The sequence below is a fragment of the Drosophila ficusphila genome, unplaced genomic scaffold, assembly GCF_018152265.1.
Source record: "Drosophila ficusphila isolate 14025-0441.05 unplaced genomic scaffold, ASM1815226v1 contig_791, whole genome shotgun sequence".
Lineage (NCBI taxonomy): Eukaryota > Metazoa > Arthropoda > Insecta > Diptera > Drosophilidae > Drosophila > Drosophila ficusphila.
This window is the reverse complement of record NW_025064737.1, coordinates 8,302,155-8,317,642: the sequence shown is the minus strand read 5'-3', so window position 1 is coordinate 8,317,642 and position 15,488 is coordinate 8,302,155. Positions and strand designations below refer to the sequence as shown.

General features: G+C 39.8%; 1 protein-coding gene across 1 annotated transcript; it reads right to left on the bottom strand.

Moving 5' to 3' along the window:
- Nucleotides 1–6,136: 6,136 nt before the first annotated feature.
- Nucleotides 6,137–7,141, bottom strand: LOC108087913 (ubiquitin-conjugating enzyme E2 H). Its single transcript, XM_017185498.1, has 2 exons — nt 7,020–7,141; nt 6,137–6,952 (listed from the first exon to the last, which is right to left on the bottom strand). Exon 2 carries the CDS (start codon nt 6,850–6,852, stop codon nt 6,217–6,219), a length of 636 nt encoding a protein of 211 aa, XP_017040987.1. The 5' UTR covers nt 6,853–6,952; nt 7,020–7,141; the 3' UTR covers nt 6,137–6,216.
- Nucleotides 7,142–15,488: the final 8,347 nt, after the last annotated feature.

Here is a 15,488-nt window from a genome sequence, read left to right as displayed (position 1 = left end):
ACGAGTTCATGAGTGTGTGTGTGTGTGTGTGTGCGTGTGCACACCGTAACTTAGCAACGAAAGTTTTGAGCTAATGTGCAAGAAATGGCAAAGAAATCAAAGGAAACGTGAAGCCGACTACAGTCCCACCAACTAAAGTGTCAAAAGGGGAAATATTGCGGACTACAATTTAATTTGGAGGATGAGAAAAAAAATTAATTAAAAACAAGTTTAAAAATATGAAACGTAAATGAATAAAACATATGAGAAAAATATTCTATTTGGTCAACGTGTCGTATGAGTAATTTGATAAAACCTGAACCAAATCTGTTTGCTCAACGTGACGTGTGAGTAATTTTTTTTGCATATGTGTTCATATTTAGCACCTGATTCAAAACACTGATTGGCAACGTATTTAGTAGTGTTTGTTTGAGCTTTGACTTATTTAAAAATTGTTTAATTTTAGAAATAGTTGGGCTGTGCACCTAACACTGATAAAATAACACCAAATAAACGCAGGAAAGTATGCTATAAAAAGGGATTGCAGAAAGTTTTGGCTCGAGGACTTTGACTTTAGAGTTCCGACTGGCATTCACCTTTTAATGGCAACTCGTTTGGGCTTCTTTTGTCGGGAGTGAGTTTTTGGCACTGCTTTGTTGCTGTTTGTGTTTGCGTTTTCGTTTACGTTTTCGTGTGTTTTTTGCATTTGCGTTTTGGGGCGAGCGTGCGTAAGTTTGGCTGCGTGCTCATTGCCCTGTGCGTGTTCGAGCACACACGCTCGCAAGTGGAGGATCCACCTCCTGCCTCCTGCACTCGTCCTCCCGCCTCCTCCTTCTTTGTGTACGTGTTTATCCAGCTGGTACACCTGTGTGTGGCTGTGTGTGTGTGTGGCGGAGAACGCTTTGAGTCTTGCGACGGCAGCTGCTGCTCTTTTTCACCCACTGGAGCTGCAATGCAAATTCAAATTTGATTTATGCAAATGGCACATGCAGCAGGAGCAGCAAGTGGCGCCCGGCTCCCGGAAGCCCCTGTTTGCACTTGCCACTCTCGCCAAGTGGCCAACAGCCAAATAAGCAATCTCCCATAAGAGCTTGTGAGTTTTGTGGGCGCAGCCGACTTACAGAATCCCCATTTCCCCCCCAAATCCCCAGGCGGAGATTCTTTAATTCACGTTTAAACAAAACGCTGACGAATGCCGGCCCTGCCATTGGCTTTGATTTGTTTTTTGTGTTTTTTTTTGTCTTCGGGATTGCACTTGACATTTGCCATTTCAGCTGACCGTCTCCTATGCTTTCACTAACCAGTTAATGCACATCGAAAAAATATTTTTTTTATTTTTTGTGATAAACTTTTTATATTGAAATGAGTGAAAAACTGTTTGGATGAACTATTCAACTGTGAAACAAAAAAGGTTAATTTTCATAAAACCAACTTAAATCAACGTGGCAATTGGTTTATCCGTGTACAAACAATGGATTGATGGACTTCCGAAAAATAAACATAAGCTCAATATTTTTGTTTGTCCAATTATCACTTTCCATTTGTTTTAAGTCAATTAAAATTCTTTTTTTTTTTTTGGGCTTAATACTTAAATTCTTTGCTTGATTGTTTGATGTGTGAAATTTAATTTAGCTGTACTAATATTGGTAAACACTTATATTCAATTTTATTATGATTAAAATCACACGTTTATCATGTTTTTTCTAAATGATTTCCGTTTGAAACAAAATTTTATGTACATTTAACATTGATCTGATGGCATTTCCGGAAACTATTTAAGTGGAATCGGGAGGCAACTTTTTCGTGTGTAGCTCCACTGGCCTTGCAATCATCCGGACTTGCTCCGGTTGACATATGTGGCACTGTGACCGTATATGTTCTGCCATCTGTTAACCCGGAGAAGTGGGAAGCGGTGAGCGGTGAGGGGTGCAAAGGGATCGGGCGCAGAGGTTCAGCTGTCACTCAGATCGCTCCGCTTTGGTTTAAGCATTTCCTTTTTTGGTTTATTCCAGTGACCTCAGGGGCGGGATTTTGCTTTTTGGGGGATTTGATGGACTCGATGGTTTGGGGAATTCGTTCGTTCTCGGCTCTGGCTACTTTTTCGCTTTCATGTTTGTCATTGTCAATCTCATTTATCGACATCCGTTTAATGTCCAGCAATTTGAATGGGGCAGACCTGAGTGGTATTCAGTGCCTTACTTTATCATTCGCATTTCAGTTCAAGGTTGCCTGTGATTTTTTGGAGCTGGTCGGGGTTGTCGTACATCCGTTTAGGTATATCTACACAGCAGATTGATGACTTCTTTTTTTAGTAAGAAGAGCAGAGGCTTACAGTTAAAAGTTTGGGGTTAAACCTTTTTTTTTATTAAATGCTGGCTTAACTAATAAAAATAATCAAATCAAGGGGATGAAAAGAATACAAATTTATTTGTTAATATAATATTTTAAGTAAGCTTTAAAACATTTTATGTATTAACTGCACTTTAAATCTTTATGTTTAAAGCACCCTGCTTAGTATTTAATTGTGGTGCAACCCAAATCAAGGGACTCCACAAAGTCGCATGATTAGGAAAACTTAAGGTTCCCCAACGAAGGTGTCTGTTGGTAAACATCCATGCCTAGGCGTTAGTTCCCCACTTCTTTTAATTGGTTGTGGCAATGGGGCTCCTTAAGCCCAACCGGCAGGGATCTGAACAAAAACATTCCCAGCTAAACAAGCTGTAAGCTGCCTGGTAATTGAAGCTGCATTGTTTGGCGTATTTCCAAAGAGGACTCCAATCCTGACATTGCACATTCTCAGCCGGCAGTTGGGGTTTTCGGTTGGGAAATGGGAAATGCGAGGAACGGGGGTAAGCAATTGTGTAGGCAAACAATGGTCATGCCGGGGAGACATCCTGGCAGGCCAAAACCACTGGGGGAGTCTCAGGTGTCTGGGAAGCAGGGAAATCCAAAGGAATCTGCACCGAGTGGCAAGCGATTGCCTGGGTTTGGGTGGAATTAACAAGACATTTATGCGGGGACACACACAAAGGTGTGTCTCTGGCAATCGTATCCGCATTTTCGCATCGCTGTCTTGGCATAAATTAGCCGTCGAAGGAGAAACTGGAACACATGTCCTTCGCTTTGTCAAACGGGTAGAAAGAAATAACTTGCAAACAGTGTAGCCCCTTTGGCCAGGAGGGAAGCCCCAAATGCAAATTGTGTGTCGGCAAGTTGGCAGTCATAACTAACTCGGCGAAGACGTCGCCCGAAATTTGTTTGCCAACAACAACACGCCGGTAGTCTCGAGAAAAGGAGCTGGTCCTTAATGAGCCAGACTCTGTTGGTGGAGGGCGGATCCAGAGATTGTTATGTAATGTCGGTACAGCTGAAACTTTCCATCAAGTACCGGAGGAGTGGCTGGCTTTCATTCCGTGTCCCGCCAAATTGTCAACAGCCAGGAATTTTGCATGAATGCCAGAATAAGAAGACGGCACATCGCTGAAAGGGCTTGAGTTTGAGCTTGAGAAAGTCGCAGCTTGTCGGGCGCTTCAATTTCATTAACTAAGTGGTCCATACCAATTAAGTTTTGTGCATTTTGGAATAATATAAATTAATTAGAATATGCTAATGAGGCCTGCCTCCGTCGCCTGACATTACCGTGCACAGCCAACTCAGCGGAGTTTTCCTCGCTGCGAGTCAATTGGCTTGAATAAATTAGCGACAGTAGATGCATGCTCAATGGCGGGCCAGTTGGCTTTAAACGTCTATTGACCCGCCGCCCATTTGGCCATTGAAAAGTATCTTCCGCGCCCTGCACATATATAGCCTGCTTAAGTCGGAGCTGACTCAAGTTGGGATATAAATGTCTGGACAGTTTCAGGAGCTCGGGCCAAAGGTATTTGATTGAAATTGTTTCGATTAAATGGGCAAGATAACATTTATTAAGTTTCTGGTACTGGGGAAGTCTTTAAAAAGTATTTTTTTTTTTATCTGCAAGAAATGTTTAATTTGTTTTTAAAACATGTAAACCTTCTAAAGAAATACAGCCACAACTTTTGTTTTTGGAGGGATAAAAATCCAAGCTTGTAATCAAAAAGAAAATCATTTTTCTTTAAAGCAGTCAAATTTACGTTTATTAGGTTTTGCGTCCGTGTTAACTATAATGAATAGTTTCTTTTGCATCGTAATCTAATAAATTGTCTCAACACTTAATAATATCAATGAATTTAAAGGTCTTAAGAGCTTTGAATACAAGCAATTAATTCCTTAATTCAATATTCACTTGTGTTTGTCAAGCGTAACTATCTAACATAATTAATTTAATTTAATACTCTAGGGCAGAATAAAGCTTATTCTCAGCAATCAGTTTGTTGAGTTGTCACCATCTTAAAGCAAGACACGTGTTATGGCCCCAAAGAGTGAGGACGATCTGACTGAGAAATCCCACTCTCCTCGGCACCATCGCTTTCAATCGAATGTCTCACTAAAGATATCATTTCGTTGTCGCAATGTGAAGATAAAGTCATTCAAAGTCGAAAGCGGCAACGACTATTGCATAAATTCGGTACCGTAGAGACTTGGCCACGTCGTATTCTAATTCGATGGCAGCACACGCAGACAGAGAGGCATTCGACCTGCCCAGAAACCCAGAAACCCCCGAAACCCCTGAAAGCCCCGAAAACCCCTGAAATCTTCGGAATCGCTTTACTCTCCTCCTCCACAGAATTGTCTGCGCAACTGTCTGGAACAGTGCACTCACATTGGCCATGGACTCTGGGATTGGCAGGAAGGAAGGAAGGTGGCCAGCCATTCAGTCACTCGGATATTCAGACCAGGCCAAGCAGCAGGCGTCAATAAAGCCAAATTCACGTCTAGATGCCTTCCCTTTCCAGTTTTATGGAACCAATTTCGGGGACAGGCAGACGATTTCGTTTTGTCAGTTTTGTGAATTATCGCTTATTCAATTTTTCCACGAAGATATTGATTGGTCTGCAACACACAATTTCCCCAGAAAAAAAATGAACATTTCAAAATCAGATAAAGACAGAGCAAAGGAGAAATTCACAATTTATAAATTGTCCTGAATGGTTTTAGAAATTTCAATTGTTTGCTAACCAATTAAAATCTCTTTATTTGGCTTTTCGATTGACCTTGAATTTCTCACCGTTTTACTCATTCCATTTTCATGTCAAATTAAATTTATTAAACATTCAACGACGAACCTTCGGTTGTCATGAACCAGATTGAACCTCTTGGGCTATCAAAAACAATGGTATAAATAATTATCATAATTAAATCATTGTTTGCACATGACTGCACTTAGTCGACGGAGCAGTTTTCCACTTTCGAACTCAACCGAGCGATGGGATTGTCAACCCTTTCTTAGATTCAGACTAATCTCGCAAATTAATCAGAAATCACCTGCTTGAGGCCCCTTGAAAGTGTTGAATGGAGTTGACATCAGCTTCAATTATGGCCAGTGAATTCGTAATTATCCCTAATGGAGCAAAATTAATTTGTTATCGGGACATTACGGCAATATGGTTTCATCTTGCTCGACACAATTAAGGCCCGCAATTTAATGGCAAACATCTCTTCAGGACATTGGGCAGGCAATAAAATTGTTCATTTTCTTGAATTTAAAATGGATAAGGTTGTTGCCATGGCATCAAATTTAATGTTAGGCAAACAACAAATGGAGTCTCCAAAAATAGATTACTTTCCTTTACGTTCTTTTTTGTAGTATAAAAATAATTGCAAATGAGATGGGCTATAATTATTTATAGCACAACAAGTGAAATCTACCTTGAAAGTGTTCGACTACGAAATTCCTGCCGTTCATCATAATATTAACTGTTTGTGTGCAAAGGTGAGGTTGTGTATTAAGGTAAATTTATGCAAGAATTTCAATTAGATTGGTGATAGCATATGCAAATGTCAATTTCAATATTCAGACTGCCTTGAGTATATTAGAAGGTCCATTTCATGGTCCTTTGATGAGTGGTAAGTAAATTACTTTAATAACTAACATTCCTTCTGGTAACATGCAGTATTTAGGTGAATTTATCTGTGAAATAAAATAACAAAAGCTAACCAGGCTGCTAATCTCAATGTTTGTATAATGGTTTCCTTAAAGAAATTTCTGCATATTTGAAACAAAAAGGGCAGAAGAAAATAAGACTTAAAATTTCGATATATTTGTCCATATACAAACTGTTCTCTTACAAAGACTCAACAAAGGACCATCCAAAATACTCAGTCGTCCACAGGATCTGCATCCGCACCTGGCAGAGCGTTAGAGTCGCCGTTATAGTCTCCGTTGTGGTTACCATTGGGCTCATCCTCGTCATCCGAGAGGAGGTCGGAGAGGCTGAGGTCCGAGGACTTCTTCTCGAGGCCCTCCTCAGTGAGATCCTGAGAGGGCAGGACCACGGGAAGGGCGTACATCCTGACGCAGAGGATGACGTGTTCGCGGAAGAGCTCCTCCGAGTGCTTCATGATGGCGGCGGCTCGATGATTAAGGGGATCGTGCGGATTCGGATGGCGCAGCAGCTGCGGCAGAAAGGTGTCGAAGATGTTCACCAGGTCGTAGCTGGCCGACCAGGCCTGTTTGAAGACATTCATGCAGACCAGGCCCGTGGTGAACTCGATGTTCGGGTGCAGGATCTTGGTGACGAAACGGACGCGCGGCGCCTTCAGCGGATAGTCCAGCGGCATGGCCACGTTTACCGTCCACACGCCGCCCTCGTAGGCGGTGCCCAGTGGACCCTCGAAGCGCACATCCAGGTTGGCCATATCGTCGTCCACCGTGGTGCGGTAACCGGAGGCCATCAGCCGGTTAACATCCCGGTGCAGGCGCCGTCCAGCCATCGGCGACGTTGTGTTTGCCATCGCGATCCTGGCTCTGTGTCCTCTGGCGTCGCCGTGTGGGAACTACTGGGATTTTGAGTGCACTCGCCTGCTACACAGAGGTACCTTCAAAACTATGCAGCTAAGACCCCCGGGAAAGTGGAATTATTACCCTAAAGCCGCTGAATCGAACCGCATTGCATACTCACACATAAAATCAATCCAGAATTTTGCTGTTTTTTCATTGAAATTTTCTACAAATATAAAAACACCGCCTACAAAAGCCCTCTAATCTAGATTGCTGTTTATCACAAGGCACACTCTGTCAATGGAAGTGGATTTAAAGTTGTTTGGGATTCCCTTGAACATTCGTCTTACAAATAAAAATGTATCAGAGACTGATTTTTATTTCACTTACATGATTTTTAGTGTTTATAAGTAAAAAATAGTCATAAAACATGTAGGTATTTAATGTTTTTTTTTTGGCAAATAATTTATGTGAAAAGTAAAAAATCAAAAAAAAAAAAAATATAAACAAAGAATGCAAAAAAAAAAAAAGAAACATGAGAACAAAGAAGTAAAATAACTAAAAAAAATTATTTACATGCAGTATAAAAAGGTATTAAATTAAAGGCTATCAATATAATTTATGTAACATAAATTTGAAAGCATTAAAACACTTTTTAAGTATTACCTTATGTTAACACAATAATGCAGACATACTAATCCTATTAATAAATTAAGTGAAATTAATAAAGCAAAAAATCAAAGGTCAAATAATTAAAAAATGCATTTGCATTTATTACAAAATTATACTATTAATGAATTATAGCTTGTCAATTCTATTTATTTCGCATATATGTATATTAAAGCGTTAAATCACCATTTTAATCCTGCCTTATGTTGACATTGGACGTTTGCCAACTTTAAAAGCTTAACCCTTAAAAGTGACAATAAATAAGGTTTGTATTTCTTGGCCTAAAATTATCAACCTCACTTTGTTTTTTTTCGGACGTGTCGCATTGCGTCTAAGCGGATTTTGGCTCTTGGCCGAGCATTCATTCATTAATTGGGCGTGGGTCAGATAGTGGGGCAAAAGCTTTTGGCCGGAATGCCAACTGTGTGTAATTGGGCACCGGGGAAGACGAAGCACCCAAGGCATCGAGCAGTCCTTGTGACCAAATTCACCCACTCCAATAAGTGGCCATTCCAAGTTGAATGCATTTCTGATTGCTGGCCATAAATCAAAGATCGTCTGCTGGCGTTTCCATAAAGGAAGCTGCGATAACTTCAATGGCAGTCCGACGGAGAGTGCATTAAAGTTAAATGGACTTGGACTAAATGCTGCAAATTGCTGCCATGGCTAACAGTCATGGATACAGCCACCCGTAGCTAAGGATTGCATCTATATATCTGTATCTGTATCTGTGAGCTCGAAACAATGGTAAATAACGACTAGAAAATTGTAAAAAATGTTGACAATGTTTCTCATGGCTGGCGAATCGTTTGGCCCGAAGCTTTATTTTTAGTGCGACAGTAAATGCGTCACTCCCCGCTTTTCCACCATCAGCCTTTCCTCTACCCCCTTCCCCCTTCCCCTTTTACCCCCAAACGCCCCTTTCTTTTTCCAGTCTGCGTTTGGAATGCGCTTTGTTGCAGTTTTCACAGTTGAGTGCGCTCATTGTTTTCGCTGTCAGCGAGCGGCGCGTCGACAATGAATAATTAGAATTTTGTTGAAGGTCCATTGCTCATTTCCCCCACACCATGGATCCCCCTTTTTTTCGTTCAGTGAAACCCCTGCTATACAACCCGCCACTGTTTGCTGGGGCCAATTCATGCGACTTTTAATTTGCCGGCCATGGACAGCAAATCAAACAAAGGCGATTTAGGATTACAATGAATAAGCGCTTTGAAATTCGGCTGCAATATCTGAAATCGAGTTGGATAGCAAAGAACGAAATTGCCAATATCTGTAGCTACGTTATCGGGTAAATTTGACTAGCTGTTACTACTACATATAATAGCAGCATAACTTTTGTAGTCTATTTTACTTGACCATTGCTGTTTCCATACTTCTCTTTAACTATAAATAATATAAAATAAATGAAATTAAATACGCTTCAAAAGATCTTTTATACTTAGATTTAACAAAGAGCTGAGAACTTTGTATGAATTAAATAAAAAACACTTTATTGGCGCGGAATCTATTAAGATTTGATTCATTGACCAAATAAAATGTAATTTCCTTGTAAGCGCAATCGGAAATCTTTGCTAGTTGTCTAAAACCCTCTTTTCTCCCACCATTTTCACAAGATATTTTGTCGAATACACCCGAAAGTTTTAACATTCATTCCGAAACCGAGCAAGGATAGCGCCAAGTAGCCAGACTTCAATGTGATTTTCGAGTGCATAAATAAAATCTCAAATAGATGCCATTAAGAGCATTTTAGCCGCCATTAAAGCAATATGGAAGCCCCCGTCCAGAACCCAGTTTCAGACTATTATGCGAAGAAATACGATTATCGCGTAAAATTAACGCGAAATTAATGCAAACTACGCGCGGCAGCCCAAGGATGAGTTCCAGAATATCCTGGCAGCGAAGGAGGAGGACGAGGCGGCTTGGAGGGGTTATCTCCTTGGCTGGGACATTAGGGAGTAATCTCAACAGGGGCGTTAATTTTGCGAATTGTAATCAACTGGGAACGAGCGCGGTAATGAAGCTGTTACGGTGCCCAACCATTGACCACGTCAAAGTCAACACTTCAACAAGTGCAAAACAGCGAGAGCGAAAAATTCTTGCACTAGGCCCGAAAACAATGGCCAAGCTCAAACAGTGCTTTAGGGCCCTTTTCCTCTGGACGCCGCGGTTCGCAGCATATAAAACAATGGACCGGGCCAAAACAATGGCCAGCGACAAAAGGTAACCGCGTAAAGGATAACTCAAAAGCCACCGACGAAGAGAACCGGACTCGTCCGGGCCAGAACAGGGCAAACCGCAACCGCAGGTCTAACCCGCTGGCATTTTGGCAACATTCCACAACGCTCTCCCTTCGCCCTTCGCCCTCCTCCTTCCAATTCCCCTTCGCCTCTGCCACCCCATTGTGGCACATAGCCCCGCCCCCTTTGGGGACCTTGGCCACTGGGCGGACGTCCCCCGTGGAGGAAGTGAAATGCACACAAATTTGTGAAATTAACTTGATCATTTTTAATGAAATTTTCCCAGCAGGCGCTGGAATGAACAACAAATTTTAGCCAATAAAGAAAAAATTAAATGGGATTTTCGCTGTCATCGATTATAAAGTTGGCATTGAATAAATTAAATTTCCTTTGGTTTATGCATGCTGTTTATGCTGGATTTAGCGCCTATTTTCATTTATTTGGTTGTAGTTTACAATTTTAATATATCAAATAATATTTATCTTTAGCGAATGTTTATGTAAAAACAAAGAATTGTAAAATATTTTAGGAATAAAACTTTTAAATTCAACTAAACTGAAAGTTTTGCAGACAAATAATATCCATTCTTTAAGTAAATTTCCTTTTGATGATTTAAAAAAGAGATTTGCATACTGACTTTTTAATAAGTAAAACATATGCATTACAAACTACAGAACTCCAATAGAAAGTGGGGGACCACTGGTGCTAATAATTGTCTGAATTAACGTTAAAGTCAAACTTAAAGGGAGGGAAAAAGCGGGCAAGCTGAAAAGTGGCAGCAAAACTCAAGCAAGTGAAAAGTGAGGGGCAGGGGGAAGCAAAGTAAATTGTTGCTGTTCCCTAGTAATAAAATATTTGTCGAGCGCCATTTACAAAGTCATTTTCAAGCTCAATGTACTTTCAAAGTAATGCGCTCCACCTGCCCGCATTTAGACCCCCGCTCCTCCCCTTTTCCCCCTCCCCTGCTCCTTTTGGCCCACTTCCCCGCCTTTAGCCCACTGGCAGTTGTTCTAGTTTTTATTGCCAACGTTCGCCATTTTATGGTCTCGTTTCAGGTTGCCTGGTTTGGCTGATGCTGATGCTCTTGCCACTTTGCCTGTGCTTTTGCTTTTTCTGTGGCAGGGGAAAGGTGCGATATTTGAGGCATCAGCGCGTCGTTTGCCTTGCTAAACACGTGCTTTCATTTAAAACGCCGTAAATATGTCGCGTAAATATACGCATTTTTTGTTTGCTGACATTTGGCTGGAGCCATATGTAACCCGTATTCCATTTTTATTGAATATTTTCCGTTTCAAATAGGATTCGCGATTGCGTGGACCAAATCCCAAAGAGTTAGTATTTCTTGGCATTCCTAACAATAGAAAATGAAAATTTAAGAACATGTATGGGAGCAACTTCTAATAGTTTTGGCATGAAAAGTAAACAGATTGTATTAAAAATTATTAGACTATCTAATCATGACCAAAATAAATCATAAAATATGATTTATATTGTGCTATAGCACAACAAAATATCAAACCATTTGGTTAGCTCTTTAATTACGTATACGACCGATATGCCAGATACATATATTTGTTTAACAAATATTATAAGATTTTTCTATGTCTTAGCCTTAAAACCCATAAAATAACTTCATTAATTCCAGTTAAAACAAGTTGCAAAATTAGTTACAAAAGAAAAAATTGAGAAAAATTTAAAAGTGTTTCTGGTTGGCTCAAAAGTGACCATCTCACTGATTGAAAACCTTAATGCACATAAAAGCACCATTTAAGATTTCCCAACTGTTTTACGGAGATTAAACCATATCCCTTATTGGACATATGTCAGTAAGGAACACAAAAAGGGAAAAGTGGAAAATATTGTGGGGAGAAAGCAGATCCAACTTCATGACCAAAAGACGTGCAAAGTGCAGGCGATTATGGCTGTCATAAACCGATTAGGTCACATGAATATTTATGGGTGAACGCGACGAGAACGGAACTCAAATGCAGTTGGAAATCCAAGTGGAGCTGAGCAGAATGCAACAAGCGAAAAAATTTTCCACTTAGTGTGGCCATAATCATATTTCCATGATGTGACTAGGACTTAAATATGGTTAAATGCGTCTAAAGTGGTGCAAATATTTGTTCCACGTTTTGTGCTGTAATTTTTAGATGTATCCATGCAAATATTGGTTTGGCTGTAAACATTTTTTGTTTCTTTACCGATGTTTGTTTTTGCCTTTTATTGTTACATTCCCTGCAATGTTTTCAAGCAAACCCAACAAAAGGGAACATCAATATTCCGTTTTTCTTCGTTGCTTTTTCCGCAATATAAATAAAACATTTGCATTTAAAAGGCTTTCATCGCCCGATCAAACGGTAGCTGGCAAATAATATTTTTTCCACTAGTTTTGCTGGGAAAAATGATGAATGACGGTTTCCCTCTATGACACAAACGATAAACGCTGTCAACCGAAGACTACTTCTAGATAAATATACTCTTGCAGATATGTTGGTTTATTTCGTCCATCAATTTGGCCAAAGGAAGAGGGCTATGTAGTACTTGACCTTCGCCAGCAGAACATTTTGGCCGGTTGATTTATGCCGGCAATGGATTAAATCGATTTTAATCGCTCCCATAAGTGAGTGCAATCTAGTGCCCAATAAAACACACGCGATTCCTGCCCCGCAAAGTCCTATGTTTTCCACTTCCCCAAATGGCAACCAGATTTTCTGCAGTGGGCGTATGCTTGTATTTCTTCGCTTGATTCACTCGCCAATAAATTTCTCTAACGCCATAATCGTTAAATCGTTCATCCGTCACGGACAATGATTGTCCTTATTAGCCAACTATGAACTTGACTTCCGATTTAGTAGTGTAAGAACAATTCAGAGCTAAAATGTATCAAAAAGCTTTTAATTAAATAATTCATTTATTAATATTTTATTTCTTGTAATTTTCATGATTTAATGTTGCTTGTTTGTTTATTTTTATATCTACTCCCAATGGGTTCAATGGCCTAAAAATTAGATGCATTATTCAATCCTTACAAGGTAAAGCTTCATTTCACAAACTGCCTAATGAGCTTATATTAGCCCTCATAAACAAATTACCTGCGTAATAATATAATTCAGGTCCCATAATATAATACCAGCTTCATGGGTTTTCGCCACAGTAGTCGCCGGCGACAAAATTTTGAAATTATTCTCGCCAAGTAATGTAAACTGTTGCGACAGCAGCGGCAGATAAAACAGCACAGCCTGCAGCATCAACAGCTTGGTAAACAAATTTCCATTTGGTGCTGAACATTTTTGCAACAAATCTGCCCGAGAACCCTACTTGTGTGTGTGTGTGTGTGTGAGAGTGTGTGTAATGTTATACAAATTTCCTGATTTATTGTAAAAGTTTTTATGCGCATTTCAGTTTCTGTTCAAATAGTTGAATGCGATATGTGTGCAAAGTGTTCTGTGTGTTGACGGGCACATGACAGTCAGACTGCAGATATTTATATACACAGCTCCAAACTTATACAAATACGCTGCCCAGTGTGCAAAATGCAATTAGAGCAAGCTAAAAGTTAAAACGTTAAAAGTGATAAGCGAAGGTCATCATGAACCTAAGCTTTCCATGCGAAAAATGTTATATTTGGTAAATATTCGTAAATATACACACATGTTGCTTATTTTCGCCTGCAGGTATAATTTAATATTCTAAGTATCAAATTCTATAGATGAATAAATAAATATGGTAAGTGGTTTAACAAAAAAGAAAATTATAAAACTTAAAACCATTTTTGAGGCTGATTAAGTTAGGAGTTTTGCTTGCAGTTAGGTGATATATCCGATAAGAAATATTTTCACAGAAATAACTCTTTAACCGAAATTAGATGAAAATTCCCTCGACCGCAAAAGTATGCAATAAGAAATTTTTGGGAATCAACAAAGCAAAGTTTATTGAACTCTACCACAAAGCAAAGTTTATTGAACTCTACCGCAAAAGAAAGTCAGCTTATGCTCATTTATATACATTTCCGTAGCCATAAGACAAAACAGGGATTACTTTCAAAACTGCGTGTAAAGTCAGCTTAGAATTGTCCCCAAACTTGGCGGGACATTTCTCTTGATCAATGTTGTCTGAATGTTTTTAATTTCAATCTTCGCTCTGCTTTTCAGGCTGGGTGTGTGTGTCATCTTGATTGACAAATTGAAACGAATAGCTGAAGATATATCAGACAAATGCCGAATATATTGATTTTCGTCTTGGAAATAACGAGGCCAGAGTGTGAGAGCAAGGAGGAACTTCATAGAAACAGATGTTGCTGCTTTTGATGTGAGATGAACTTAATTTATCCAGTTTCGGCTACTCAATTCAGCAGTTTGGCTCAGTTTCGTATGAGCTGAATTATTAATGAAACCCCGCAAAAAGAACAACAGGAGGTCAGCGCCGGAGTGAATTTATTGCGGGCCGACAGTTGTATTGTGTCAAAATTTGTTGCCAAACGAATGCCAGAACAATAGTAAATTAATTAACTTGGATCGCAACCAAAAGGGCCGAGAGCGGCACGTGCTGCAAATGTATAATCACTAATTAAAGCGGTTGCAGCCTTAAAGCCAACAACTCGACTTGAGCTGCTCGTTGGCATATCTTATCTGCCAGTTGGCCCGGCCAAGCCAAGTGGAAAGCATAATTCGCGATTTGAGTCCTGGGAAACAAAAGGACCGCCGAGCAGGGCACAAGAGGACACCTCACTCGTCTGTTGATAATTACAAGGACAAGCAGATAAGGATAAGCGACAACTGCAGTCCATTCACCAAAACCTAATTCAACGAACAATGGGCCAAAGTCGGGCCAGATGGGAACTATGCTGATGATGTTGACGATGACAAAAATGGGATACCAAATTGCAAACAATGCGGCAAACTTTTCCGGCTCTTAATTAAGCCGCAAGCTATGAGAGAAAGTACCAAGGTGGAACAAGAGGCGGCAGAAATGCGTTTCGACTTTTAAATTACGCATACGCGACGTGTGACACAGTTGATTGTCCATCAATCTGTCAAAGTGTTCATCAGTTTAATAAAAAAAAAGCCTGTGTATACAAAGAAAAAGAGAATTTTTGCATTTCTCTGCAAGTATTTTTTTTTTAACAAGTATCATAATGAATTATTTCAACTGCTATGCGGATCGAATGGCCTTTCAACCTTTAATTGGTTTTAATGAAAAGAATATATAAATAATTGAACCCTTTATTGTATTAATTAAATAAGAACCTTTTTTTGTTACCTGTGACAATAAAATTGTTTAGTAATTCGATTAAAAGGATGGGGTTAAAGAACTTTTGCGGTTTCGTTCATCACAGAGTGAGCCAAACCCAATTCGCAAAGCTGGAAAAGTTGGAAACCATTCGGTGAAACAAACTGAATGCTATCCAGCGGCATTCACTCCATCTTCTGGCTGTCTGGAAAAGCTGAACTCCCTTTACTGCCCCACATTTTCTATCGCAACTTTCCTGCTGTGCGGAAAAATAGCGAGTATAATCGCAATTATTTCTACCTGCCGGCACTTTTAGCACATTCCAACGGGCAAAACTATGTGCGAATATTTCTTCGACTGGAAAATGAAATAGTGAATGCCAGAGAGAGCCAGAAAGGTGCAAAATGGGAGGGTGGGAAATTCAAACTTTGGAAAGTTCTGTTTGGGAAACACTTAAAGCTGTTGTGGTGTTTGTTTTCTATAATCTGATACAGCAGCAAGATTATCAT